At 47.2% G+C, this 27,751-nt stretch overlaps 1 protein-coding gene across 2 annotated transcripts; it reads left to right on the top strand.

Annotated features, from left to right (window-relative positions):
• The first annotated feature begins 1,723 nt into the window (after positions 1–1,723).
• Positions 1,724–27,683, top strand: LOC123166505 (uncharacterized). Of its 2 annotated transcripts, XM_044584312.1 has the most exons (12): positions 1,724–1,883; positions 1,984–2,070; positions 2,158–2,291; positions 7,199–7,257; positions 7,339–7,393; positions 7,513–7,560; positions 23,090–23,126; positions 26,617–26,660; positions 26,740–26,811; positions 26,904–26,951; positions 27,040–27,159; positions 27,388–27,683. In XM_044584312.1, exons 1-12 carry the CDS (start codon positions 1,835–1,837, stop codon positions 27,466–27,468), a joined length of 834 nt encoding a protein of 277 aa, XP_044440247.1. In that variant the 5' UTR covers positions 1,724–1,834; the 3' UTR covers positions 27,469–27,683. The 2 variants fall into 2 exon arrangements, with proteins under 2 accessions (XP_044440247.1, XP_044440248.1); XM_044584313.1 differs by lacking the exons at positions 1,724–1,883; positions 1,984–2,070; positions 2,158–2,291 and adding an exon at positions 21,881–22,167.
• Positions 27,684–27,751: the final 68 nt, after the last annotated feature.

Consider the following 27,751-nt stretch of genomic DNA (forward strand, 5'->3'; position numbering starts at 1 on the left):
CTGCCTGGGCTGGATGGTATTTGGTTGCAGCCCTCGGCCCGAACTAGTATTAAAGCAATGTGATAGTTTATGGTCACTTTTGTCAGTATGAGTTGCTGGATTTGGATAGCCACGCGACTTGCTTTCGGCCGCCGGGCATCCGATCTGGTTCCCTGGGTCAGGCTAAGTGCGTGCCTGGGCTGGACGGTGTTTGGTTGCGGTCCTCGACCTGGACTAGTATTAAAGCAATGTAATAGTTTATGGTCCCTTATGTCAGTACGGGTTGCTGGATTTGGATAGCCACGCAATTTGCTTTCGGCCGCCATGCGTCCGATTTGATTCGCCTGGGTCAGGCTAAGTGCATGCCTGGATAGCTGGCCAGGCTAATCCCTTCTGTACGTGATACAGACCAGGCTACGAGCCGATTCACCAGGTCATGAACCAAACAAGGTGCAGGCAGCTTTCAGGGATACTCCAGGCTAGCCGCCTTTGCCGCATGAACCAAACAAGGTGCAGACAGCTTTCAGGGACACTTCAGGCCAGACGCCTTTGCCGCATGATGGCAACCAAACACGCTCTTAACCCGTCGAGAAAATCGGCTATTTGCCACTTTCAATACGGGGCTTTGCAAAATTGCCACTCTCAACATTGGCTTCGTAAAAATGCCACCCAGCTCATGTGCACTTTGATTAACATGCCATTTTCCCTTTTTCCATTGCTTTTGTTTTTCTTTTCCATTTTCTAGCACCTGAAAGGGCCAAAGTACCCCTGATGCTGTCTACCGCTATCTACACGTATTTGGAATCAGATCAGAACGCTTGAAGCAGATGAGTGCATGCTGCCCACCAAGAATATCGTGCTGGGCGCATCGCTGATTGCCTGGACGTCTTGCTTCAATCGTTGGACGCTGCCCATTTCCTGTCTCCTTGCATTCTCCATCTTCACAACTTGGGCAGGCATCCGTCTCCTCCAACAGCTGCTGCTGCCAACGCGCGAAGGGGAGGGCGAGCTGCGCTGGCGCGCGCAGGAGTGGGCGAGCACTGGCGGCGAGCTGCGGTGGCTCGCGTAGGCATCCGCGAGGCTGTGGCGGTCCATGCAGACATGGACGAGCACCAGCGGCGAGCTGCAGGCGTCGGCACGGCAAGGGCAAGCACCGGCGTCGACCTGCGGTTGCTCACACAGGCATGGTGAAGCTAGGGCGGCGAGTCGCGGTGGTGCGCGCAGCGTGGGCTAGCAACGGCGGCGACCTGCGGTTGCTCACACGGGAGTGGTCCTGCTAAGGCGGAGAGCCGCGGTCGCGCGCAGGTGTAGGCTAGCAACGGCGATGATCTGCGATTGCTCACCCTGGCGTGGTTCAGCTAAGGCAGAGCATCGCTGGCTCGGGCAAGCATCAATGAAGTACAGCGGCGAGCAACTTGACGACAAGGATGAGCTAGTCGAGCAATCCCCATCCAACCAGTACACAAACATATCGGATCAGGTTGAAATATCCAAGGGCACTTTGGTCCTTTCAATTGCCAAAAAAGGAAAAAGAAAAAGAAAAGCAATAGAAACTAAGAAAATGGCATGTTAATCAAGTGCACACGAGCTAGGTGGCAATTTTTACGAAATCCATGTTGAAAGTGGCAATTTTGCAAATCCGCATGTTGAAAGTGGCAAATAGCCGATTTTCTTCGACCCGTCGACCCCGAACACACAAAAGAAAAAAAAATTTATATGAGACCAGGTCTCACGATTAGCAGATGAGACCCGTCCTGATGGATGACACGTGACATTTACAAATCAGAGAGCATCTAATCTCTCCCTGATTTCAAGTGTCACAGTCCTTCTCGACCCACAGCTCCGGCCGGCAGCCATGGAGGAGTACCTGGCAAACATGAGGACCCTACGCAGCTACATGAACGGTCCGTCGCGCGAACCCACCGCCCCTTCCCCCGTCCCCGCTCCCGCCGCTCTGACTCTCCAGCCGCCTCGGCTGTCGATGGTTGCGTCGCTGGGCTGCAGATCTGGAAGAGGAGGCAGCGAAGCGGTCAGCAGAGGAGCAGAGGCAGCGCACGGCCATAGATGCTCACGACAGCGACATCGCCTTAGGTTCAAATGTCTCTTGTTTCTATCACTGGATTCGCGCTGCTAATTTTGCCGTCTTGGTTGATGATGTCGCTGTTTATGTTTGGGCAGTGAGGGCGCAGGCGAAACAGGTGAGCGACGAGGCCGAGCACCTTGCCAAGGCGAGGGCGCATGTCTGTGTGGAGATGGCCGAGAAGCAGGGTAGGATCGCCTCACTGGAGGTCGTGGGTGCCACGCTGAAGCAGGTGAGGATCCTGGATTGTTCGTTCTAGCTCTTGCGGAGTTTGCTATCCTGGGAATATGTGCACGTAAGCCGTAATAAGTTATTTGATGGCACTCCTTTGTTGTGGCATGTTGGAGGACGTGAAATGCTACGTTGAACGGTATTTAGCGAGTGAATAGTCATGCTTTCGTAGAAGTGGGAAAACAGCGTCAGCTGTTGTGAATTAGTAGGAAGTTGGATGGTCATAATCGTTAAAAAAAATGCAGACGGAGAATCACCTCTTGCTGTGGTCGTGAAGATGGGAGGGCAGGACTCCACCCACTAGGGTTTATATCCCGCCATCCTTGTGCGCATTAGTAGGAACTTTGTGAGATTGGTGGGTATCGCTGATCCCTGTTTTGGAAGCGTGTGTTAAGGAGGTGCGTTGTGAGTGCGTCTCCCTTGCAATCGCCAAGAAAAAGGGCAGACTAGAAGTGCAATTGGACAGTTATATTTTGTCTTAAAAATGGTAGTTCTGAAATGTGATGTTCTTTTTGCGGGGGTTGGTTCTTCCAAAATCTGTTCCGAGGGTTAAATTTTTGTCCCATCTGAGATACATTTCTTGCTTTTCATACCCTAATGTTGATTTTTTCCCCTTCGGCGCCAGTCCGTTGGGTTGTCAAATCGTCAAATGTAATCCAGGTGTTGGTATTCAGCTGTCAGGGCCTAAGTTCCCGAAGGGATAGTGGTGGATGGTGGGAGGACGGGGGCGGGGAAGGTTGCCTTTGGGTACCGTGATGCCAAGGGGAGATAGGGCTGCAGAGGAGAACCCCTACCTTTTCTATTTATGTTTCTTGCTTGTTTCTCTCAATACCAGTCCCGGGCATTATATATCCTGCAATTTACATGACTTAGAAACTAAGGACTCTTTAAACCGACTTAGGCCTGAACACAATAGGGGAAACCTTCTATTTGTGACAAAAAACCATATCGCACTCAGATCAAACTTTCTAAGGCTTGAACTTACCTAATCCTGGACTCCTATAACGTGGTGGCCACCGAGTCTTGCTTGGGCTTGCACCTGCAGACATAGTGCTGACCCACATGACATCAGTTCCCTCCATGAGCAGCTTGTGCTTGAGCCAGAAGGTTGGGTTCTTATGCTGAAATTCAGTGAGATGTTCACAGGAAGCTTGAGATGCAGCACAACCTGTCCATTGCACAAACATTTGTTGCACGCCATGACTAAGACGAGCCACAACTAAAGAGAGATGTTGGGAAGTTTGTTCAGCGGTGCCACATTGCAAGGGCTAGGTCCAGAACACAGGGTTATACATGTCTTTGTCTGTTCCTGTTGCTCCATGGGAGGATATCTCTATGGACTTCGTCTTGGGTTAGCCAAGAACAGACGAGGGAATGATGCTGTGTTTGTGGTCGTGGACAGATTCTCTAAAATGGCTCATTTCATGCCATGCCGCAAGACAACAGATGCTATCATGTGGCAAACCTATTCTTTCGAGAAGTGGTCAGACTTCATGGAGTTCCAAGGTCCATCGTCTCAAACCGCGATAGCAAGTTTCTTGCTGCATTTTGGCTCACTTTGTGGAAGCAAGTCAACACTGCATTCAAATTTTCTAGCACTGCCTATCCACAAACAGATGGACAAATGGAAGTGGTGAACAAATTTTTGGGTAATCCTACAATAACTCTTTTTTCATTGTCTACGCTGAAGTTCCATCACACGTGGTGGACCTCGTGAAGCTACCATCAAGGGGAAACTCAAATTCAGTATCGTCCTTTGCTGATAATTACACTGAGTTGTTTAAAGAAATTCATGGTGTTTCGGAAGCACATAATCGGAAATATAAACAACTTGCTGACTGCAAAAGGAGGCTGAAATCATTCCAAGTTGGTGGTAAGGTGATGGTCTACCTCTGAAAAGAAAGATTGCCTTTTAGGTATTAAAGGGAAGCTTAGAAGCGAAGGTATGGGCCCTTCTCCATTATGAGGAAGATAAACGATAATGCTTATGTGATAGATCTTCCAAGCGAGATGGGGATATCCAACACATTCAATGTTGCGACCTGACTATACCATCCAGAAGAAGCGCTCTATGAAGCTAACTTGAGGTCGAGTTCCAAACAACCAGGGGAGAATGACGAGGAACAATAGAGGAAAAAAACATATGTCAAATCTGTTTGCTACTTCTAGATACTTCTACTCTAGTCTAGTATTTCTTTTCTTTTCTTAACCCAGCTACTGTTTTCTTGAGTCTTCTAGCTATGAGTAGCTATGAGTAGAATGGTGAATCTTAAGTGATGTTTTCTAGAGTGTTCTAGCTATAAGTAGAAGTAAGATGTGAGGGCTTCCCAAAGCCCTATAAATAGAGGTCATCACCTCTAGTTTGTAACAAGACTATTTACCACCACTTCCTATAATAGAGCTTGGTGTTCTTATCTAAGATTTTGAGTAGATCTTGTGCTCTAGGAGTTTTGGATTGAAATCCTGATGCCACATTGGCCTATTTCCACCTCTAGAGCGATATCTAGTGCAACTCGTTGAAGTAGGTCCTTCAACACGTGTTGTACACTTTGTAGCAGCAAGGTTTGTTCCTCCACAACCTTGTGCTGCTTCAGGTGTCATGTGGAAGGAGGCCCCAGAATCAAGAATCTAGAGCAAAGATGTACCTGACGAAGAGTGTGGTGGTGGATCAGACGTCTGACCATCAGAACTAGCAGAACCTAAGGATGGTGCAGAAGCAGCAAGGCGGCGCAGCAAGGTGAGCATCTCCTGGTGAACCTTCTGAAGGTAGCCCTCACGAGAATTAGAGGAGCCTCCTGGGTCCATACGAGGATGGCCAACACGGCGACCGTGTCTCTTCCTCTTGATGCACTCGATGATCATGTGACCATCCTGTTTGCTATAGGTGCAGAAAGCACTTGTGGAGGCTGCTGGCACCGGTGTAGGAGAGGGCACACCATGCAATAGCGGTGAAGCGTGGGCAGCCAGGACTGCTTAAGAGGACGACAACAAGCCCGTGCTGCGTAAACGTAACTCCTCAGATCGCACCTCAGCAAGGGCCTCCAGAGAGAGCTGAGGATGGCGTGCCAACAGCTGAGCACGACTCTGCTCGAACTCCGGTTGGAGGCGAGTGAGGAATTCGTAGAGGCAACGAACCTCCAGCTTAGCTTGTTGCTGCACACAACACTGACATCTGTGACAAACATCAGCTCCCAGATAGCCCAATTGGCACCACACAACCGATATCTCCTAGTCATCCACAGTAGCATCTCCCTAGCATCTCCCTGCTGTAGTTGTTGCTCTTGACGAACAACAGAGAGATACATGCCATCCCCCGTAGATTCGTAATGACGGTGAAGGCGCTCCCACATCTGATGGTAAGGGCCACCACATCCATGGTGAGATCAACATCCATGCTGTTCACCAAGATAGAAGAGGCTCGAGCATCATCATTTGTCCATTGATTTCACAGGTGAAGTTGATTATGATACTCTTCTCTTCAGTGGCCTCCTCAAAGGCATCTAGCATCTCACGTTGATCGGTATTACCGTCATCAACAGGGAAGGCCACCTTAGCCAAAGGAGTGGGCAGCAGAGGACAGGCCAGAGCACCTGTGAGGTGCTCCCAGACCAGCTGGCCCCTCATGTGCAGCTTGATGTACTGCACCCAGTCCTTGTAGTTCCGTGCATCAAAGATAACAGGACATCGGGGGACTAGAACAGCACCGGTGGTGGTGGAGGACGCCATTCTAGCAGGGGCTTCATGGCGGCAGCAGACCAGGAGGAGAAGAGCAGCAGCAAGGGGCGCAGAGGATCAAACACCCAGTTTTCTTGTCTGGTGCAGGGCACCACTTCCTTTTGGTCCTGGGAAGCAGCAAGGTGGGGAAGAAGAACCAGGAGGCTGGCGGCGTAGCGATGGCGGCGCCGGCCGGGAAGGACAGATAGCAGCGGCATAGAACGGTGGTGGCTACCAACAGCAGGATCAGCTCAGGTCTGCCAGGAAGAACAGGGGAGAGGCTTGATGGAGAGAGGGTGGCGGTTGAGGAACCTAACCCTTGCTCTTATGCCATGCTAAGATGTGAGCTTCTATTAAACGGGCCAACATGCCAACTGTACATATACATGCGAAGGAAATAAGCAAAGAAGCCCCTATACAATATGATAACTACACACAGCTCAACCCTGTTCTAACATGTGGAAGTTAGCTATCCACGTGCCAGAACCATGACTAGGATTCAAGATCTTATGGGTTTCAACTCTAGCCTACCCCAACTTGTTTGGGACCAAAAGGATTTGTTCTTTATCTCAATACAAACGAGCATATACTTGAAGATGTTACTTCCCTTTGTATTTGTTGACAAGTTAATTTTCTTGTTCTTAAAAAATAAATACTCGCCACGTTTTATTCGATGCGGTCCATGCTCCATTTCATCTCAAGGAGTTAGTTGGCATATGCTAATATTTGTTATGAGTATTGAACTGCTATGGTAACAAAGCACTGACATGACATACTGCTATAAATATCTGCTGATTATTTCAACGAAATGCAACTGTTCCTATTGTATCGCTTTTATTGAAATTCATGCCCTATAAGTCGTCTGGTTTTGTGTTCTTTTTGGTACCAAAATTTAAGATTTGTTTCATCTGGACTAAACATAAACTGTACATTAGACATGTGTTACTTTATAAAGGTGTTCTTTGAAGAGACCTTTGTTAATCAGAAATTTGACCATCCTTCTATTATGTGGAATCTTATATTCTTGTGTTTTCTTCTTTTCCACAAATGTTCAATTCCCACCCTTTGTTCGTGGTGTCCAGAGATATATACTCAAGAGTTTAGTTAATCTTGCAAGTTGCAACATCATAGTTCATCCTAGATTTTTTTTCCCGCATGCATGCTTTCAATTACAATCTTTGCCATCCTACATAGACGTTAGACCTCCTCCAGCTGGAAATCACAAGTACATCTGCAAAACTCGGCCAGAAAAGGTACATCTGTGACCTCTAAAAAGGATCATGCTGTGAGTTCTGAATTGTAAGATAGACTAATCGATTACTTTCTAATGGCAGATTATTTTACACGAAGACAATGGAAACTTTGAGTGTCAAACTACAAGAGCATCAGGTTAGTATTTTAGTTTGTTCCTATGTTAATATTTTCTGATCGTAATTATATGTTTCATGAGTAAAATTATCTAGTTACGAATGCTATTTCCTTGAAACCGTGCACTTTTTACTTTGTAGGGATGGCTTGATTCAGATAAGAATAAGATGGTTGCAATAGAACCATTTGTAAGTCATTCTCATAGTGAATTTGTTTTCTTTTCTTACCATAATTACTATTTCATGTAAGAAATCCATGTCCTTGTTATTCTAGTTTATGTGTTGTATATTCGGGAAAATCCATGTCCATAGGAGTCTCAACAGTGCGCTCATCACTAAAGAGCCGCACGAGCAAGAAGATCCTGGGTATACTTTCCTTGGGAAATAAAAAAGCCATCAGAGGTGGAGGAAACCTCAATCCCAAGAAAGTAACAAAGAGTACCAAGATCAGACATAAGAAACTTCTCACTGAGTCGGGCCTTGACAAAGGCAATGTACTCAGAATCATCGCCAGTGATGATCATGTCATCGACGTATAGAAGAAGAGTGCGACCATGAGCAGAAAGGTGGACAAACAACGCTGGATCATGAGCACTGGGCGAAAAACCAGCTGCAGTGACCACAGAGGCAAAACACTCAAACCAAGAGCATGGGGCTTGCTTAAAGGCCATAGAGAGAGCGACGAAGACGGCAAACCATGCCATCAGGAACTGAACACCCAGGTGGTGGCTGCATATAAACTTCCTCGTGCAACTCACCATTAAGAAAGGCATTCCTAACATCAAGCTGAGAAACGGACCAGTGGTGAATAGAGGCCACAACAAGAAGTGTGCGGACGGTGGTCATATGGGCCACAGGAGCAAAGGTCTCACCGTAATCACGACCATGCTCCTGCTGAAAGCCATGAGCCACAAGACGAGCTTTATAACGCTCAAGAGAACCATCAGAGCGAGTCTTAATCTTATAGACCCACTTACAAGTGATGGGACAAATATGGGGAGGAAGAGAAACTAGATCCCACGTGCCGGTGCGCTCAAGGGCAGCAATCTCCTCTGCCATCGCAAACTGCCATTCAGGATGAACAACAACATCTTGATAAGAAGTGGGCTCAAGAACGGTCGAAAGACCATAGCGAGAAGGAGAATATCGGTAGGTGGGGGGGACAAGGCCGAGAACGAAGACCATAAGTCGGCTGAGAGGAGGAAGACGACACACCAGAAGTAGAGGGCACATCAGTAGACTCACCCACAACACGTGGACGATGAGTATAATGGAAAGGAAAGGAGGGAAGAGGTGGAATCACTGGAGGTGGACATGGGGAATGTATCGGTGAAGGTGGAAAGTCATGCGATGAGGGAGGAGAAGAAACCGTAGGAGAGAACGACGTCGGATCTACGACAGCGGGACAAGGAGTAGGAATACCGGGCACAGAGGGAGGTGTATCTGGAAATGCAAGGAAAGATATGTCCTTCGTGGAAAAGGCCAAGGAGGATGGACACGGGTAGAAGGGACGAGACTCGTCAAAGGTCAAATCCCGGGAAATACGCATCCGGCGACCGACAGGATCCCAACAATATAGCCTTTATGCCCATCACTGTACTCGAGAAAGACACACAGACTGAGCGCTCAGTTTGGTGCGTTCAAGAGGGGCAAGCAAAACATAGCAAATGTAACTAAACAAACGAAGCTCTGAATAATCAGGAGAATGGCCAGAAAGACGCCCGAGAGGAATACCACCCTGTAGAGCAGCAGATGGCTGAATGTTGATGAGAGAGGTGGAAGTGGTAACAACCTCAACCCAGAAGTGAGGCGGAAGAGAGGCGGCGATCATCATCACACGCGCCGTCTCAAGAAGATGACGATACTTGCGCTCAGCCACACCATTCTGAGCATGAGCACTAGGGCAAGAGAACTGAGTAAGAGTACCTTGCTCAACAAGGAATCCTCGCAACGCATGGGAGATATACTCACCAGCTGAATCTGCGCGAAAAACACGAGTGGAATATTGGGTATGAACCATGGCAACAATTTTTGTGTGTATAGATCCAAGTGTACCGAGAAAAATCGTCTATAAAGATGATATAGTAGCGCTGATCCCCTTTCGAAGCGAAGGGAGCCGGACCCCAAACATCATAGTGAACGAGATCAAAAGGGCGTTCGGACACTGACTCACTGTGAGGATAGGGTAGTTGAATCTGCTTACCAAGCCTACAACCCAGACAATCCAACCAAGCGTTACCGGAGACAGACCCCAAAACACCACGATGAACCGAAGATGAGAGACGAGAACTACATAAATGGCCAAGACAATGATGCCACTGCTGAAAAGAGCTGGTAGATGCAACAACAGGGGCTGCGAGACTGGTGGCGGTGGCAGCGGAGGGAATACGAAGCCAGTCAAGCTCCCAGAGACCATCAGAGCGTCAAGGGCCAGCACCAAGCAGAGCGCCTTTGCGACGATCCTGAACAGAAAATGAATCAAAGTCGAGAATGACCCTACAACTAGAGTCAACAATCTGACTACCAGATATGAGCTGCATTGTAAGTCGAGGAACATCAGCGATAGAGGGAACATGAAATGAAGAAGTGCTAAGAGTGCCTCAACTAGCTAAAGGGAGGGGAGTGCCATCAGCCGTAAGAACACCAACAAGAGACTCGATAGGTCGAATGGAGGTCAAAGTGGAAGAATCATAAGTCATATGAAAAGATGCTCCAGTATCAAGAATCCATGGGGATGTACCTGAACGAGTAGAAGGTGGTTTCTCAGTGCTAGAAGAGTCAGTCACGGAACCTGCAGACCTGTCGGTGAAGAATCCCAAGCAACAAGCAGGCATCGCAGCTGCGCAATCTCACGCGCAGGCAGGGACACGACGGAAGAGGTCGAGGTAGAAACACCTGCCGATGATGAGCAGTCACCACCACCCGTGGAAGCCGCATGTAGAGTCGATTGAGAGTCCTATGTGGAAGCCATAGGGGGGGTCGACGTAGAGTGGTCACCGCCGCGCATGGAAGCCGCAAGAGGAGTCGACGTAGAGCGGTCACCGCTACTTGTGGAAACCGTGAGAGGAGTCGATGTAGAGCGGCCAGCAGCACAGGTGCAAGTCACAAAAGGTGTCGAAGTAAAGCGACAACCATCACCTTCAAGCACGCCAGCACCAAGCACCGAGGAACGACGCATGTGCGAGACGGGATCAACCGAGGACCAAACCGATCCAGAAAATTGTTTGAGGAGCGGACGGAGAGCTTCGATCTGGAGCGCTAGACAACTCGATCCAGAGGGCGGCCGAAACGGGAGCACGCGCAGCAGTGGGGCGTCCCGACCTGGGATGCAGCGGCGGCGGGAGCTGCAAAGGATCCACCAAAGAGAAGTCCTAAATATCCATAAGTCCTCAGGTTATTGTCTAAGTTTCATATCTTCTGAAAGTTTTCTGGCAAGCTCTTCATCAGCATCAATCTGAGCTTGAGTTGAGGGTTAATGTTGGTTAAGAATTTCCTCCAAAGTACCAGACATCCTTAAGTCTTCAGATTCCTTAGCTGTTGCTGTTGCGTCCTCATCAATAGAAACTCGAGGAGCATCTTGAACACTAGGTTCTCCACATGCTATTGCTTCCTCATCAATAGAAACTTGAGGAGCATCTTGACCACTAGGCTCAGATACAGTGGCTTGAGAACTAGGAGCCTCTTCAGAAACAGGGGCTTGAAGTAAAAAAGCACCCTGAGTATCACTTTGAATTTTCTCCACATGCTCTTGAGCACTTGGCTCATGTACATCATCTTGAGCAGTGGGCTTACTTGCATCTTGTGCAGTCAAACTATCTAAAGCAGTGTCTATGATTGGAGGACTTTGTGCCACATCCTCTACCTGAGCTTCTGTAGGCACTGTATCTTGGACTGAGTGACTTGAGCTTGGTTCAACAAGTACATTCTCTATGATTTTTTTAGTACTGCTAGTAATGGGTTGACCTTGAAGCAAGGCATCTTGAATAGCTGCCAGCCTTTGTCTTTCTTTAGCTTCTGCAACAAGCTGTTCTTTAGATTTTGCGTTTTTGCTAGACCAACACTCCATGATCTACCTCTTCCTGTTCCTCCATTAGCATGAACAGAAGTAGCAGCCATCTTAGTCCTTGACTAACAAATAAGTGTGATGGAGGCACAACATACAATGGAGCCTCAGTCACTAGGTTTGCCAAATCTATATCTTCTTTGGCTTGAGCTGCTTGAGGGACATCAACAGGCAGCAACAACTGTCCTGGTTCTCTTTCTGGTAGCCCTAAGGGCATCTCCAACGCCATGCATCAAAACGCCCGCAAATGTCCGAACCGCGTTGTTTGGACATGTTAGGCCAATGCCATGCACCAAACGTCCACGACATGGTCCGGACGTCCAAATTCCCACAAATTGGAAGCAAAGTTGGGGTCCTTGTGGGAGGTTTGCGGGCGTCCGGTCCTCCGCCATGTAGCCCTCCGAACCCCCCTCCCCCCCAAAAGAAGCCCACCCGGAGCCCTGCTATTCTCACTCCGTCCATCCGCTTGCTTTGTATCCGCATAGTCTGAGACCGCCGCCGTTGCTGTACCGCCCAGGCCTCGTTGGACCTCTGCCGCTCCACTCGGATGCCTACGCCTCCCTTCCACCGCTGGTTCCGCCGCCAGGTACCCTCCGTCCCTGCACATTTGTGTCCATGGCGGACACCATGTCCGACAAGTGTTCGGCCAAATGCCATAGCCATTTTTTTTACTTTTTGTTGTTTACTTTGAAGCAAACACAATGGATTCGGACGAACCGAGTTCATTTATATGTCCTTGTCAAATGAGGACGAATACGAGGATGAAACAACAATGATGCTTGCGGTTATTGACGATGCCCAATGTGCGGAGGAGCATGCTCTCAATTTCAAGGGATCAACCAAGGGACATAGAGTGATGAATCAGAATAGGGCACGGGGCATATGATGTCGATGGACTACTACTTTGTTCCCGATGTGCTATTTGAGCACTATTTCTGCCGTTGATCCAGATGAGGCGAACTGTGTTCGATAGCTTCTGCAATAGTGTACGGGCCTATGATGACTGCTTCATCTTGAAGAAGGATGCCGTTGGAAACATTGGATTCTCTAGTTACCAGAAGTGCACGGCTACATTAAGGATGCTTGTCTATGGCACGGAGTACCTCCGGATGTCCGAAAGCACACGTCTCGAAGCCATGGTCAGGTTTGCTACTACGGTGATCAAGGTGTTTGGATCGGAGTACTTGGCACTGTAGGAAGCAAGAGGATGGCCAGGTATGCTTAGATCATTGGGTTGCATGCATTGGCAATGGAAGAATTGCCCATATGCTCTACAAGGGCAATATCAAGACCATTGTAAGAAGCCCACCATTCTTGAAGCAAATGCATTAGAAGGCCTCTGGATTTGGCACTCTTTCTTTGGGCTGCCTGGGTCTCACGATGACATCAACGTGTTGTGGCAGTCTCCATTGTTTGCAAGGTTGTGTGCGGGAGAAGCTCCTTCGTGCAACTATACCATAAATGGCCATGACTCAGGATGCAAGTGGGATGGGTTGCGAGCTCCTCGCGGTCATTGACTTGCCCGAAAAAGTTATGTGAGCAATGCTACAGAATACCAAGCTTTTATGCGGGACCTGTGGGCGCCGCAAGCCTGCATGTGCTCTGAATTCGTTGAACTTCGCTCACGCTTGCCTGAGGTGATGCTCTGCCTTACCACAACACATCAATGCTGACTTGCTGATTACTTTCTTTGGCGAGGGCAACTTGGCACATGTACACATGTGGGAGTCGGTTGATTGATTATTATCTTTGGTTGACACTTCTCGCCGTGAGCAAAACCTGTACAAAGTTGGTCGAGTATTCTAATCAATTAGGTTCTAGTGTTGCTCCGGCCTTCGTGCTACATGCACTAGAAGCTAGCGACAAATGTGGATGAATCGATTGAGCCATGAACTTAAGCTTGTGCAGATGTCTAGTTGCAAACAAAAAGGGAAAGTCTAAGGCCAACGTGCCATGCACGATGGATATGAAGGTGAGTGATTATGCGGGCCTATTGTGGGTCATGTGGATTGACCGCGAATGTCCACTCTGATCGAAGGGGTGAGAAGGGCATTTGGAGTGCTCCAAACCCGTTTTGCAGTTGTTCGAGGACCTGCAAGAATATGAGATGCAGACGTTGTGGGAAGTGCAACATGTGTGATCATGCACACCATGATTGTGGAGGATGAGGGTGACGGAGTTCGTCATGGTCTGGAATCTGAGCGCATGGGGTGATCCTATCCAACTTACAGATCAGAATCCAGCGACGTTTGCTGAAGGACGGGGATGCAAACACATCATTCTTCCACGGGCAGAGCACCACTGCTGACAGAAGAATAGGATGCACAACATCACCTCTGCGATTGCGTCCTCATCGAGCACACCGATGTGGAGGAAGCGACTTTCTTACACTTTGATGGCCTACTGGGCACCTTTGTCGATCGCGACTGCACGCTGAACCTTGTGGCGCAGCATGGAGGAGATTTGGAATGCAATAAAGCGGCTTCCCGCATGCAAGGTGCCGGGCCCTGACGGCTCTACTTCCGAGTTCCTTCGTGCCTCTTGGCACACGGTTAAGCAGGACATTGTGGACGTCTTCCAGCAGCTCTACGACATGCGCGGACAAGGATTTTGCCGCTTCAACCAAGTGCTCCTTACCTTGCTGCCCAAGCGTGTCGATGTTGTCGGATTCGCTGACTGCAGGTCTATTAGTCTGATCCATCTTGTCGCTAAGTTCGCGAAAACACTCTCGCTACGCCTTGCCTCTAAGTTGGATGGCCTCGTCAGCTCGAACTAGAACGCTTTCATCCCAGGGCACAACCTTCTCGATAACTTTGTCCTGGTCAAGCAATCAGCCTGCCTGCTCCACTAGCTCAAGGCCCCCAGAGTCCTCCTCATGCTTGACCTCATGAAGGCCTTCGATCCCATCTCATGGCCGTTCTTGTTTGAGGTATTGCGCCGCTATGGCTTCAGGGATCGCTTCCTGGAATGGCTTGCAATCCTGCTACCTTTGGCGAGCACGAGAATCCTCAATGGAGCCCCTAGATCGCCAATTTGGCACCGCCACGGCCTCCGACAAAGTGACCCGCTGTCCCCATAGCTCTTCGTCCTCGCGGTGGATGTGCTTGGGCGTTTGATTAGTCTTGCCGTCTCTCTTGGTATCAGCCGCACCTGCGACGCTCCATCCCGGCAATCTCACTATATGCTGTCGATATCATGTTGTGTTGTCACCCATCGCCAGCGGAGGTCATTCTGGTGAAGGAGATCCTCCAGCTATTTGGCCATGCCTCCGAGCTCCGCGTCAACTTCGCCAAGAGCTCCGCCACCCTCCATTGTGACATCGGCATAGCAACACCCGCTGTCTAGCTCCTGGGGTGCCCAATCGTCGAGCTCCCACTCACTTGGGAATTGCACTCACGGTGAGACGCCCCACCGCCGCGCAGCTGCAGCCTCTCGTGTATACGGCACAAGGACAACTTCCATCTTGGAAAGCAGGACTCATGAACAAGGCTGGGCGCCTCGCAACAGTCAAGTCTGTCCTCTATGCGATCCCCATACACCAGCTGCTGGTCTTTGCATCGTCCAAGAAAATCATCAAGCATCTCGGGAAGATTGAGATAGTTCCTGTGGGCTGGGTGCGAGGCTGCCAATAGCGGGCAACTGCCATGTCAATTGCGCCGAACTTGCCGCTCAATTGAGTTTGGAGGCCTCGGCATCCCAGACGTAGAGCGAACCGGGCTGGCGCTTCGCTTGTGATGGCTCTGGTTGATCCGCACTGATAGCAATTGAGCATGTAGCAACTTAGACTTGCAGTTCTGTGCCGAGGAGTGAGCTCTATTCTTTGCCTCCACCTCGATGGCAATGGGTGATGGCCGCACCGCCTTATTTGGGGAGGACCAGCGGATTGGCGGGCGCTCAGTCAGCGAGATTGCTCCATAGCTTTCCGATTGCGTCGCTAAGCTGTCTCTGATGGACTTCTGGCCAACATTTGGGCTTGTAACATCCATGGCGCGCTGGGAGTTTACAAGATCGGACAGTACATCCAGCTCTGGTATGCTGTCGGGCACACCACCCTGACCACGGAGCCCGATCACCTACTGTGGAAGTGGACTTCGAGCGGTGTTCACTCTGCGAAATCCTACTATCAGGCCACCTTCCAGGGCTCGCTCCGCAGCAGCTCCTGGAAGTTCATTTGGAGGAACGCCACCTCGGGTGTGCTGCTTCCACCGACTAGCTGACCAGGAACGGTGCTGGACTGCCTTGTTCGCCACGGCCTCCAGCACCGCACCTCATGCCTCCTCTGCTGCTAGAGCCCCGAGTCGACGCGCCACCTGCGTCTCTGCTACCCGTTCCCAGACAGGTTTGGCACGAGATGCTTGCCTGGCTGCGCATGTCTTGCACACCGCCGAACGATGACGCCTCCCTCCTGGACTGATGGCACGCTGCTAAACAACACACCTCAAAACCCATGCGCAAAGGCCTCACTCCCATTGCCCTTCTCACCCCATGGATGATTTGGAAACACCATAAGGAATGTGTCTTCGAGGGTGCCCAACCATCTGTGAGCAGCCTGGTTGCGAAGATAAGGGACGAGGCAAAGCTTTGGGCCAGAGCTGACGCTTCCGGACTCCATGACACTATGCCCCGGTCTTGGGATGTACATTAATTTCCTTGCATTGCTCATTACCTGTGCCTCTCGAGGATTGTAACTTCAACTCTTCCTTTTCAATGTAAAGAAACGCAAAAGTCTCTTTGCGTTTTCTCAAAAAAAAGGATCCAACATCCAGGTCTATATGATCACTATAGATAGCATTAGAGTTAGATCTTGATCCAGACATCTTGCAAGCAGACAACTAAGCAGACCACTAAGCAAAGCAGACCAACAAATACCTGTGGATGATATATAGATGAGAAGCAGAGGTAAGATACACATGGATACAAAGAAAGTAATAGAAAAATTAGAATGACACAATTTTTCGTTTTCCGCAAGGTCCGATAGTTCCAGATAGAAATTTAGCCGGTAGTACCAAGTAGTTATAAAGCTGCAGGGCACACTGCTAAAATAGCGTCGGCAATTCTGAGCAGTAGTTTTGAACAGTGACATCTTGGACGCTAGCTCAACATTGTTCCGGTCGTATCAAGAGGTACTACTACGATGGTTTTGGGCTCTGTAAAAGATTTGAAATTACAAAATGAAAATCGATGGATTTTCAGTGTATCTTGCATGGATTGTGGGGTGTTTGAGAAGAATATATTGGCCTAAAGATTCTAAGCAGATCTAGCCTTAAAATTAAACATGGATTAGGGCTAGAGTTTGCAAATACCCTAACCTGGCGGTTGCAGACTACGGCAAGTACGACGGAAGATTTACTGTATTGCGTCAAGCAGATTTAGCAGAGAAAGTGCATGGAAATGTCGCAAAGCGACAATGATGATGGCAGAGGCGATTGGAAAGCTTGAGCACAACAAGCACATATGGATCGAAGTGAACCTGTAGAGGTGCGTACTCGGGTGCTTAAGTCGCACACTGTCCGATAGTACCGTAAACAAAAGGACCACTGGTACCGAGCCTTTGGTTTAAAGCAGTGCCAGGGATGAAAGATTAAAATCCACAAACAAAAAAGATAAATATTTAGAGATTTTACCGGAGGTTTCAAACACCTCAGAGAATTTTTGAAGGTGGAAACTTGGTCGGTAGTTCTTGGAACATCATCCAGTACTTCCAGGGTTTGCAGACCAAATGATCGAGTGCATAGATGGAGTGGAATTTAGGTAAGATGAGCATAGATAGAGACTAGAGAATCCTATGTGTTCTTGTCACTTCCAATTGGCAAACACAAAGACAAGCCAAAGCAACAATTGGATGATCTTGAACAAATACATGCATACCAACATGATTCTAGTCCTTGTAGCTAAAAGAAAAGGGTTTTTATCAGTTTTGCCATCGGCTGTATAACGCTACTCAGTTTTGCCACTAAATGTTTTCACTAATAAAAAATGCCACTGTTCCGTTAGACACAAACTCAGAAATACCATTTTTCACCGTTACCGTCTGGTCAATGCACGTTGACTGGAGGTAGATGACAGAAATACCCCTATCCCCGTTTGTGAACCCCTCTCTCTCTGTTGACTTGTGGGACCATTTGTAAGGGGCGCATGAAAAGAGAATAAAAATGGCGTCGTGGGGTTTCGAACCCAAGACCACGACCTGCAGTAAGGCGCGAGCTAACCAACTAAGCTAAGGAGATGTTCTGATGTAGGAGATATATCCCTTATATGTTTATATGGAATAATATTCCGACACAGCAGCGTCTCGTATATTTTCTTGTTGCTAGCTAGTTGGACTTGGGTTTGAAAGTTAGTATGGACAACACATCTGCATGAGCGGCTAGCCGGCTGGAAGAATCTGTCTGGTACTAGTAGACATAGACAAATGAGGCAGACCGTCACGCCCAATTTTTTTTGACGGTCACACACTAATTGACAGAAACAACACATATGACAGCAGGATCACGTGGTATTCTAAATTTCTCTGAAAATTTCAGCATGGTGACTGCCCATTTTTCTGAAAACGACACAAACACAAAGTGGTTCACAGACATAAATAAGGTTCAAAATATCAACTTGTTGGTTTTTCAGCACACACAAATCAGGTTCACAAACATAAATAAGGTTCAATAACATCCACTTGCTGGTCGAAATATAAAGGTCCAAATTCTCAAACATGCATAAGGTTGAAAAGAAGGATGTCCAGGTTCACAAGCATAAGGTCACGATCACACAAACTTCACATATGTAGCTTCTTTTTGCTTCTTGTGTTTTTAGTAGGACTGTCTGGTAGTTCCGCATTTGCAACTCGAATATGCATGGGAGACGAAACAAATCCACCTGCACGTCCTTCGGTTGTGGTACACACTTCATTTTGCATGTCCTTCCTTTTCCTTGTGTTCTCTGTTTTCTTCACACTTTTCTTTGAGCTGTACAGAAGTTAGTCATGTTGCAAAAAAGAATGAAAAAAGATGTTGAAAATACATATAGAAAAGCACATGTTCTTCTCGTGTTACCTAGCAGAACTTGCAACCATTGATAGTTCAGGGTCGCCTTCTCCTGCCACAAAAGGGGCTTCCCTAGCTTGGAGGTCAGCCTCATCTTCTCCAAATGCTGGGTCAACTGGATTTGTGCACAATCTGGCAATGTGCCCGAAGCCACCGCATCGCTTGCACTTCCTTTTCCTAGCGCCCACGCCAGCACCTGCAGCACTAGATCTAATTCTAGTCTTCCTTGGTCGGCCTTTTGGCCTCCTCAACACTGGAGCATGTAGTTTGAAGCCAGGGTCAACAATGCCCCATTGTTGCTTGCCTACCATTGCAGGTATGTTGTCCGCATACGCAGCCTTAAATTTTGTAACGGAGTAGAACTCATGTACATATGGTTCAATTTCTGATACCGGACCTCGTAGTGAAGTAATAAAGTACAGGGCATGGATACATGGCAAACCCTTGATGCCATTGCCTGCAGCTACATGTTTCCTTTGCGATCTCAACAGGGTACCTCCATTCCCTATTCTCTTTGTCCACTGCAGTAATTTCTGCCTCAACATCACTGCGTCTAATTACCATCATCTTCAGCCCTGAAAAGAACACAAAACGTTAATCATTGAATTTAGTTGTTATGAAATTAATCAATTGAAAGAATACAAGATATTTACCTTTGGATTTGGCATGCAGTGTCTTTATCACACTTGGTATTATGAGATGGCCAAGCCATTTTTCTAATGCTATCCTCATCCGCAGATCAAACTTCTCCATTATCATCTGCCTAATCTTGTCCAACATGTCAACAATAAGGGCCTGTTCTGAAGTCCTCCAACTCCACACTCCACAAATTTCATAGATGAATTTTTCCCGAACAGTTTTGCTACGAGAAGCTGGCTTCTAGAAGTTATGCCCGATGGCAGTGCAAAATCCTGGAGGAGCATCGGCCCAGCTCCACCGATGCGAAAAGCTGGAGTTGGCCAGTATTACAACGGAAGTGCCACCGCCAAGTCCAAGCCAGCGAACTGGTACGCTCGCACGAAACATAACGCTCCTCTCGCTCTCCATCGAATCGGTACAGGGGCGGCTTCCCTCGATGTCTAGCCCATACCGGGCTGCCTCCAACCGTCCCAAACTGGCGCCCAATAGGCCCACAACCTCCCAGCTGGGCTGCAGCGATGGGAGAAGCTGCACACGACGCCGAACGCTCGGGAATCGCTAGATGAAGCGAGAAGCTGGCTAGGGAAGCTGGATTTGTGAAGTTTTGTGAAGTTGGAGGAGATCAGAACAGGCCCTAAGAAGAGCCTTAACTTTCCTGACTTTGCTATTAAATGACTCTGCGAGGTTGTTATTGACGGAGTCAACCTTGCAGATTTCATTGAACTTGCTTCTATACCATATCTTTGTGTGGTGTTCAGCCATATATTTTTGGACACTCTTCTTAGCAAGGATCTGTTTCATATGCCAATTGTGCTTTCTGGAGCTGAAAGTTAAGCTTGCAGCCCAAAGATTATCATCATAGACCTTGCCCTTGAATTTTTTTCGAAAATTTGCAGCAAGACGCCTCATACACTCCCTATGCTCCACTCCAGGCCACACTTGTTCTACTGCTGTCTCTAAACCTTTGCAAGCGTTAGTGTGTATGACTAGTCCTTCAGGATGCCCAATAAGCCCACACAGATTTTGAAGAAACCAAGCCCAACTTTCAGATGATTCTGTCTCTAGCACCCCATATGCAACTGGGTAAAGCCAATTACGGCCATCAATGGCACAAGCAGAAGCTAGTTGCCCTTTGAATCTTCCATTTAGTGCAGTTGAGTCTACGGCCAAGTATGGTCGACATCCATTTAAAAAGCCTTGCCAACATGCCTTGAATGAAACAAACACCCTCCTAAAGCATTCCTTCTCCCTCACTTTTCCTTTGATTGTGTACTGCATAGTCTCTTTGTCTATTTCCACTACACTACCAGGAGAACACTTCTCCACCTCAGCCTTGAAACTATAGAGACGATGGAAGCTATCTTCTCATTTTCCACTAATCATATCCATTGCTTTGTCCTTACCACGAGATACACGCATGTATGGCACCGTGAAGTGGTACTTCTCATGGATCTTCTCTTGAAGAGCAGTAGGGCCAATATGTGGGTTCTTTCTCACCCAATCCAGCACAACATCAGCAACCCACCTGCTCTTTGCCGGCTTGAACTTCTCACTTCTCAGCTTAGTTGGGCATGTATGAGAGAAAGGACACACCTTGATCTGTAGGAAACAACAAAATTAGTTAGTATGTTGCTAGTATGTTAAACTTGCCACATTTGTATAGTTACCAGTTCCACAAAATAAAGGGTACAATAAACAAATCAACTAGATGTTAGCAAGTTGTACCTGAAATATTGTGCTATTCCTCATATAAGAGCCATGAATTCTCCACTTACACCTCTTATATGCACCACTTGCTCTCAGCCTCTTTAGAATCACTCTTTTCGACTGTATAGTCGAATTCACGTTTAATTGCAAAAGTAGAAAGTGCATTTTTGCAGTCCAATAAAGAGGGGAATATCGAGCCTTCTGCAAATAATGGATTCTCCTTGTCATATACTACAACAGGTGTGTCCTCCTCCTCCTCTTCCTCTTCATCAACTAAACCCATGTCTCTATTCTCTTCTTCCTCTTCAGTGTCAGTGGATTCATATGCTGGAGGATTATCTTCCTCTTCCATATCTGTCAAATCTTCTTTGGTAGACTTCTTGACTAAGTCTGGATACTGCCGCTCATCATCATTATCCGAGAGAACAGCATCATCAGGTATAGCATCATCGGTTATGTCTCTATTAGCATCATCAACACTAGTACACTGCTTGACTCCCCGTATGTTGACTGTATCAACATCAACTGCCTGACTCCCTGTATGTTGACTCTCACTGTAACAAGGTTGTGTAGGTGGATTAAGGCTAGGTGTGCTAGGAGTTTGGGATTTTTGAAGAACCTCAATTTGCATAGATATTTTCTTTGAATCTTGATGTTTTCCAAACATCAAAGCTGCATCATCATCACATACAAAAGCAACCCCATTTATTCTGCTCCCTGTCATAGTACTTCAACTCAACGTAATCACGCCACCCCCATGGATAGCTATCACACAGCTTGTGCAGCAATGTTTTGTGTGTGATACTAGGTTCTACGAATAGAGGAAAATCAAAGCCGCCAACATATCGCTTGAGACCATCGCTACTCTTACGGCTTGTTTCCATCCTAACTGTCAGCATACAAGCAGTATCCGCATCCATCTTGACCATCAGGAACACAAGTACCAAATTGCACGCGATTATCAGTAAGGCAAAGTCAGCTACTACAAATTTTACGTACAAATTTCGACCTCTACAAGTTATATTCAACCACACGCACACTAAGAATTAGTATACTCACAATGCAGGAATTTCAGAGCCTATGTCATGTTGGGGCGTCCTGTGGCCGACGCAACCCTCTGATTCGGTCCTGCTGTCCGTCGCCATTGCCGTGGAACAACTGCACTTCAAGACTCGGGAGGAGCCGCGGAGTAAGGGGGAGAAGCGCCGGAGCTGCTTGCCTCCGGTGGCGGTGACCGGCGGGAGGAAGAGCCGAAGCTGCGAAGGGTGGCGACAGTCGGCGGGAGGCGCCGCAGCTGCGGCGAGTGGGGGCGCGCCGGAGCTGGGCTGGCAGCCCGGCGACTGGCGGTGCCAGGTGAGGAGTTTGGTAGGCAGCGGAGGTGGCTGGGGATGTTGGTTCCGGCTGGGGAAACTGCCACGAACAGATCGGGCAAAGGATTAGATAAGGGTTCTGTTTAGTTAGGTTCGGATATATGTATATAAGACGTATATCTCCTTACAGAACAAAGCGTTTCCCTGGGTCAGTTGGTCAGCTCGCGCGCTGTGTAGCCTGTGGTCTTCGGTTCGAACCCCCGCCGTCCCAAATTTTATTCTCTTTTTCTCATACGCCCCTTACAAATGGGATAGGGGTAGTTTCGTCATCTACCTTCAGTCAACGTGTATTGACCAAACAGTAACGGTGAAAAATGGTCTTTTTGAGCTTGATCTAATATGACAGTGGCATTTTTGAGTAGTAAAAATGTTTAGTGGCAAAACTGAGTAGCGTTATACAGTCGATGGCAAAACTGATAAAAACCCAAAAGAAAAAGGAGCAAAACAAAACACAACAAACTAGAGAGTTTGTCACCGCTTAGTCAACTAATGACATTGGATCCTGTATGTCCAGTTCGTCATAAGCTTAGCTTGAAGAGAAGATATGGTTGTTAACTGTCATGGCTAAAATGTATCTCCTTGTAACAAAAAAACTTTCTATCCCTAATAGCTTAGAGACAATCAAACAACTACTTACCTCTAACCGAAGTAAAAGTAATTTAAGCATGAGAATCACTTTGTATGGTGTGTTTATTCATGGTAATTCAACTCTTGCATAAGTTGTACATGAATGTTTGACAGTTATTAGGCCACTTTGAATTGAGTAAGTTGATACTCAACATCTACTATGCAAGTTGGACCATAAGGATTTTTTATTAATTCACTCCCTCTTTGTCGTTTCACGCTCTTGTTAAGCGAGGCAATATATTGTTTCGATCATCGTTGTAACATATGCACTCATGCAGGCTGAAGCACCTATGAACAAGCAGAACATTTTTGAAGGTACGGGTTCTGCTAAACAAAGTCAAATAATAGTGGCTTTTAATTATTCTTTCCATCTTCGGACATGAGTCAGTTCATATGCTTGTTGTATGCATGTTACTTAGCTTACCTTGGCGCGGGGTTAGTTTTTCCTCAGGACCCAACTGCGCTCATCTTCACCAGTCGAGGAAAAGCTTGTGTTCCACACCTATGAGTACTATTCATACACATGACAAACAAAGGTTCCAACATAACATTTTAATGATTTAAAAAAATACATACATGCCTTTATTATGAATGCTTTACACAGCTAGTCAATGAATTATGCAAGTTGGAGACTCGTGCTCCTACCAAAAACCGAATCAAGGAGTTGGATAGGTTGTCGGTTCGGTTGGGGCACTAGTAGAAGAGGCAAAACAAGGATCTGACAGTGATTCTGTGAAGAAACTTCCATCTTGGACGATCTGACAGTGATCGTAGCTAACACCCTGCTGAAGGACGAGGAGCTTAAGCATAGATGGCGGGAGTACTTCGACAAGCTGTTCAATGGGGAGAATGAGAGCTCTACCATTGAACTGGATGACTCCTTTGATGATACCAGTAGGCGTTTTGTGCGGCGAATCCAGGAGTCGGAGGTCAAGGAGGCTCTAAAAATGATGAAAGGAGGTAAGGCTATGGGCCCTGATTGTATCCCCATTGAGGTGTGGACAGGCCTCGGAGACATAGCTATAGTATGGCTAGCTAAGCTTTTCAACCTCATTTTTCGGGCAAACAAGATGCCAGAAGAATGGAGACGGAGTATATTAGTACCAATCTTCAAGAACAAGGGGATGTTCAGAGTTGTACTAATTACCATGGAATTAAGCTGATGAGCCATACAATGAAGCTATGAGAGAGAGTCATTGAGCACCGCTTAAGAAGTATGACAAGCGTGACCAAAATCAGTTTGGTTTCATGCCTCATGGAATCCATTTTCTTGGTACGACAACTCATGGAGAGATACAGGGAGCAAAAGAAGGACCTGCATATGATGTTCATTGACTTAGAGAAGGCCTACGATAAGATACCATGGAATATCATGTGGGCCTTGGAGAAACACAAAGTCCCAGCAAAGTACATTACCCTCATCAAGGACATGTATGATAATGTTGTGACAAGTGTTCGAACAAGTGATGGCGACACTGATGACTTACCGGTTAAAATAGGACTGCACCAGGGGTCAGCTTTGAGCCCTTATCTTTTCGCTCTGGTGATGGATGGGGTCACAAGGGATATACAAGGAGATATCCCATGGTGTATGCTCTTTGCGGATGATGTGGTGCTAGTCGATGATAGTCGGATGGGGGTCAATAGGAAGTTAGAGCTATGGGGACAAACCTTGGAATCCGAAGGTTTTAGACTTAGTAGAACTAAAACCGAGTACATGAGGTGCGGTTTCAGTACTAGTAGGCACGAGGAGGAGGAGGTTAGTCTTGATGGGCAGGTGGTGCCTCGAAGGACACCTTTAGATATTTGGGGTCTATGCTGCAGAAGGATAGGGATATCGATGATGTGAATCATCGAATCAAAGCCGGATGGATGAAGTGGCGCCAAGCTTCTGGCATTCTTTGTGACAAGAGAGTGCCACAAATGCTAGAAGGCAAGTTCTATAGGACGGCGGTTTGACCCGCAATGTTGTATGCTGTTGAGTTATTGGCCGACTAAAAGGCGACATGTTCAACAGTTAGGTGTGGCGGAGATGCGTATGTTGAGATGGATGTGTGGCCACACAAGGAAGGACCGAGTCCGGAATGATGATATACGAGATAGAGTTGGGGTAGTGCCGATTGAAGAGAAGCTTGTCCAACATCGTCTGAGATGGTTTGGGCATATTCAACGCAGGCCCCAGAAACGCCAGTGCATAGCGGACGGCTAAAGCGTGCCGATAATGTCAAGAGAGGTCGGGGTAGACCGAACTTGACATGGGAGGAGTCCATAAAGAGGGATCTGAAGGACTGGAGTATCGAAAGAGAACTAGCTATGGAAAGGGATGCGTGGAAGCTTGCTATCCATGTGCCAGAACCATGAGTTGGTTGCGAGATCTTATGGGTTTCACCTCTAGCCTACCACAACTTGTTTGGGACAAAGCTTTGTTGTTGTTGTTGTTGTTGTTGGAGAAGTCTACTTAATACCATGACGTTTGACACAGCCATGTCGTTTGGCGTCCGACTACATTACCCTTAAGGCTTAGAAACTAGCTACCAAACCTTTGCGAAGCCATTAAAACCCACTGGGGAGCTTTAGGAGGCGGTTTCATTAGCATGATACTTTGACATGCCTCGTGGGGGTAGCTTAACTTATCCATCTTTTCTCTCTTTCGCCACTAGCCATTATTTCCTGATTATCAAAGTAGCAACATCCTGACTGTACCATCTCCTACAATTCTGGGCCTAAGCTACCTGTGCCTCATGCTTTCGATTTGCACATTCCTTCACCCCACCATGCCTCTGCGTCACTGCACCAGTCTCTTACTTACCACTCACCCATATCTACCCTTAAGGCTGAAACATGTCGTTTGCTCTATAAGCGACTTGCTACTTTCAAGTGCTAACCCACATCACTAGACATGTTTTCTTGGGAACACACCCTTAGACTTGTGTTGAAGTTTTTGTCACTTTGAACTGACTACTATGCAATGCTAACCATAAGCATGCACTAAGGAGTCTAAGTTGCTCTGGTACTAGGTGATAAATAACACAAGCTTGGCTCAGTTTCTCAGAGTGGCGCCTCACAGGGTGGTCGTGGGGCAACTTGGTTTGATTGGACGAGGTGAGTGGGATGGAGTGGTTGATGGTCTCGTCATTGGAATACACAGGAGGCAGATGCCACAGGGGCAGCAAGTCAGCTACATGGTGCAATTGAGCCGTTGTCCAAGGGTGCACATAGAGCGGCAAAGCTAGGTCACAAGGGGTAGCTACAAACACTGTGCATGGGCTCCTCAAACTTGGCAGCCATGAAGCTACGTGAGGATGATACTGTGTTGCACTACGAAGCACACATGAGCTGGGCGAGGTAATCATGCTCCCACCTGTCAGTGTCATTTCCAATCTTGGATGCTGCCAGGATGCCAGGAGCAAACTTCATGGAAGCATAATGGTCCCATCTCAGGTGCTCTGTACTAGCTTCTTGATGAATGGAAGCAGTGCTGCTGATATGGAGTATCTGAACAATCTACATGAGGTGGTTTTCTGCAATTAGTAAAAAAAAACTTTTGATCGACGCAGTTAGCGAACTACATGCGTGCACTGACCAGGCTCTGTTTATATTACCTGTTTTCTGTTTGAGTGATGTTACTTTGCTTGAAATTTTGAGATTAAACTATATTAGCTTACTATCAGGTCTGCACCATTCTAGATATCATCTTGACTTTGAACTTGTGAAACTGCTACATTGGATAACATAAATAGGATTGTCAATTGTGAAACTGTAACTAATAGCTTCACCTGAATATTGATCTGTTGTGTTATTGCAGGGAAGAGGTATGAAGTGCTCAACTTAGGAGGGAGCATAGACAAGGTATTCCATGCTTCCCATTCTCCTCCTGTAGCAAAGGAACATCCAACCTGTCATGTGGCGCTCACTAACTAATAAACAGGAATCTGACGTTGGGAAGAAGCTACTGGATATCAAAGCAAAAGGATCACAGCTCCTCTTAGAAATCAGCGAAGTATTCTAATTCTAGAGACTCTTATGGCCCTAGATCTGTCAAGCAGTCGCAATTGCTGTTTTAGTTCAACTAAAGAATTATTAACTTTGCAGTGTAAGCAGACCCTTGAGCAGGAGAGCAACATAACTGCTAGCTTCCCTGTAAGTTCAGTGTGTTTCTCTTAACCGTAAACATCGTTCTGTTATCAAGTCATTCTCCATGTGTGTTATTTCATCCTGGTGCCTGCAGGCTGCAGTGCAGGAGATGGATAAGAAGTCCTTGGAGGAAGAATACAAAGCTCTACAAGGTGATGGAGCTGGAGAAGCCGAGTACTTCCAGTCTCTTGAAGAACGAATCATTAAAATGAAGGTGTTTTACCGATACTTTTCAGTTTGGTTGCTCCATGATTTAATCTAATTGATTTCCTTTTTCTTCTTCTCATGGAGAAATACATATACTACCTCCGATCCAAATTAATGCCGCAGCTTTAGTACAAAGTTGTGCTAAAGTTGCGTCAATTAATTTGGATCGGAGGGAGTACGTTACTTTCAATGATGCCATGTGCAGTCTTAAGAAGCTGAACATCTTTCTCTGCAGGGAGTTTCTGATCCTATTAAATGCTGTTGCGGACTGGAGTACAATGTAGAACTAGGCGGGGAGTCCATGGGTGTAAGATAAACTCAGATGCAGATTACCACAGGTTCAGTGCGTTTAAAGTATGTATATGCGCAGCTGCCGTAGGCTGCGCTTGGGAGACCGGTTTATATTTTCCACCTGTATTAATCTACAAGGGCATTTTCCTGTGCACACCTGAGATACAAGTGTAACGAAAACACGATTGTAAAATTTTGGATTTTTGCTTGGATAGCATCGTATTTAGCCCGTCAGCAACATACAGCACAACAAGTGTTGAGTAAACAGGCAATTTTTTGACTAATTTAATCCATAAATAGATGACTAG

Source organism: Triticum aestivum, chromosome 7D (genome assembly GCF_018294505.1).
Source record: "Triticum aestivum cultivar Chinese Spring chromosome 7D, IWGSC CS RefSeq v2.1, whole genome shotgun sequence".
NCBI classification, from domain to species: domain Eukaryota; kingdom Viridiplantae; phylum Streptophyta; class Magnoliopsida; order Poales; family Poaceae; genus Triticum; species Triticum aestivum.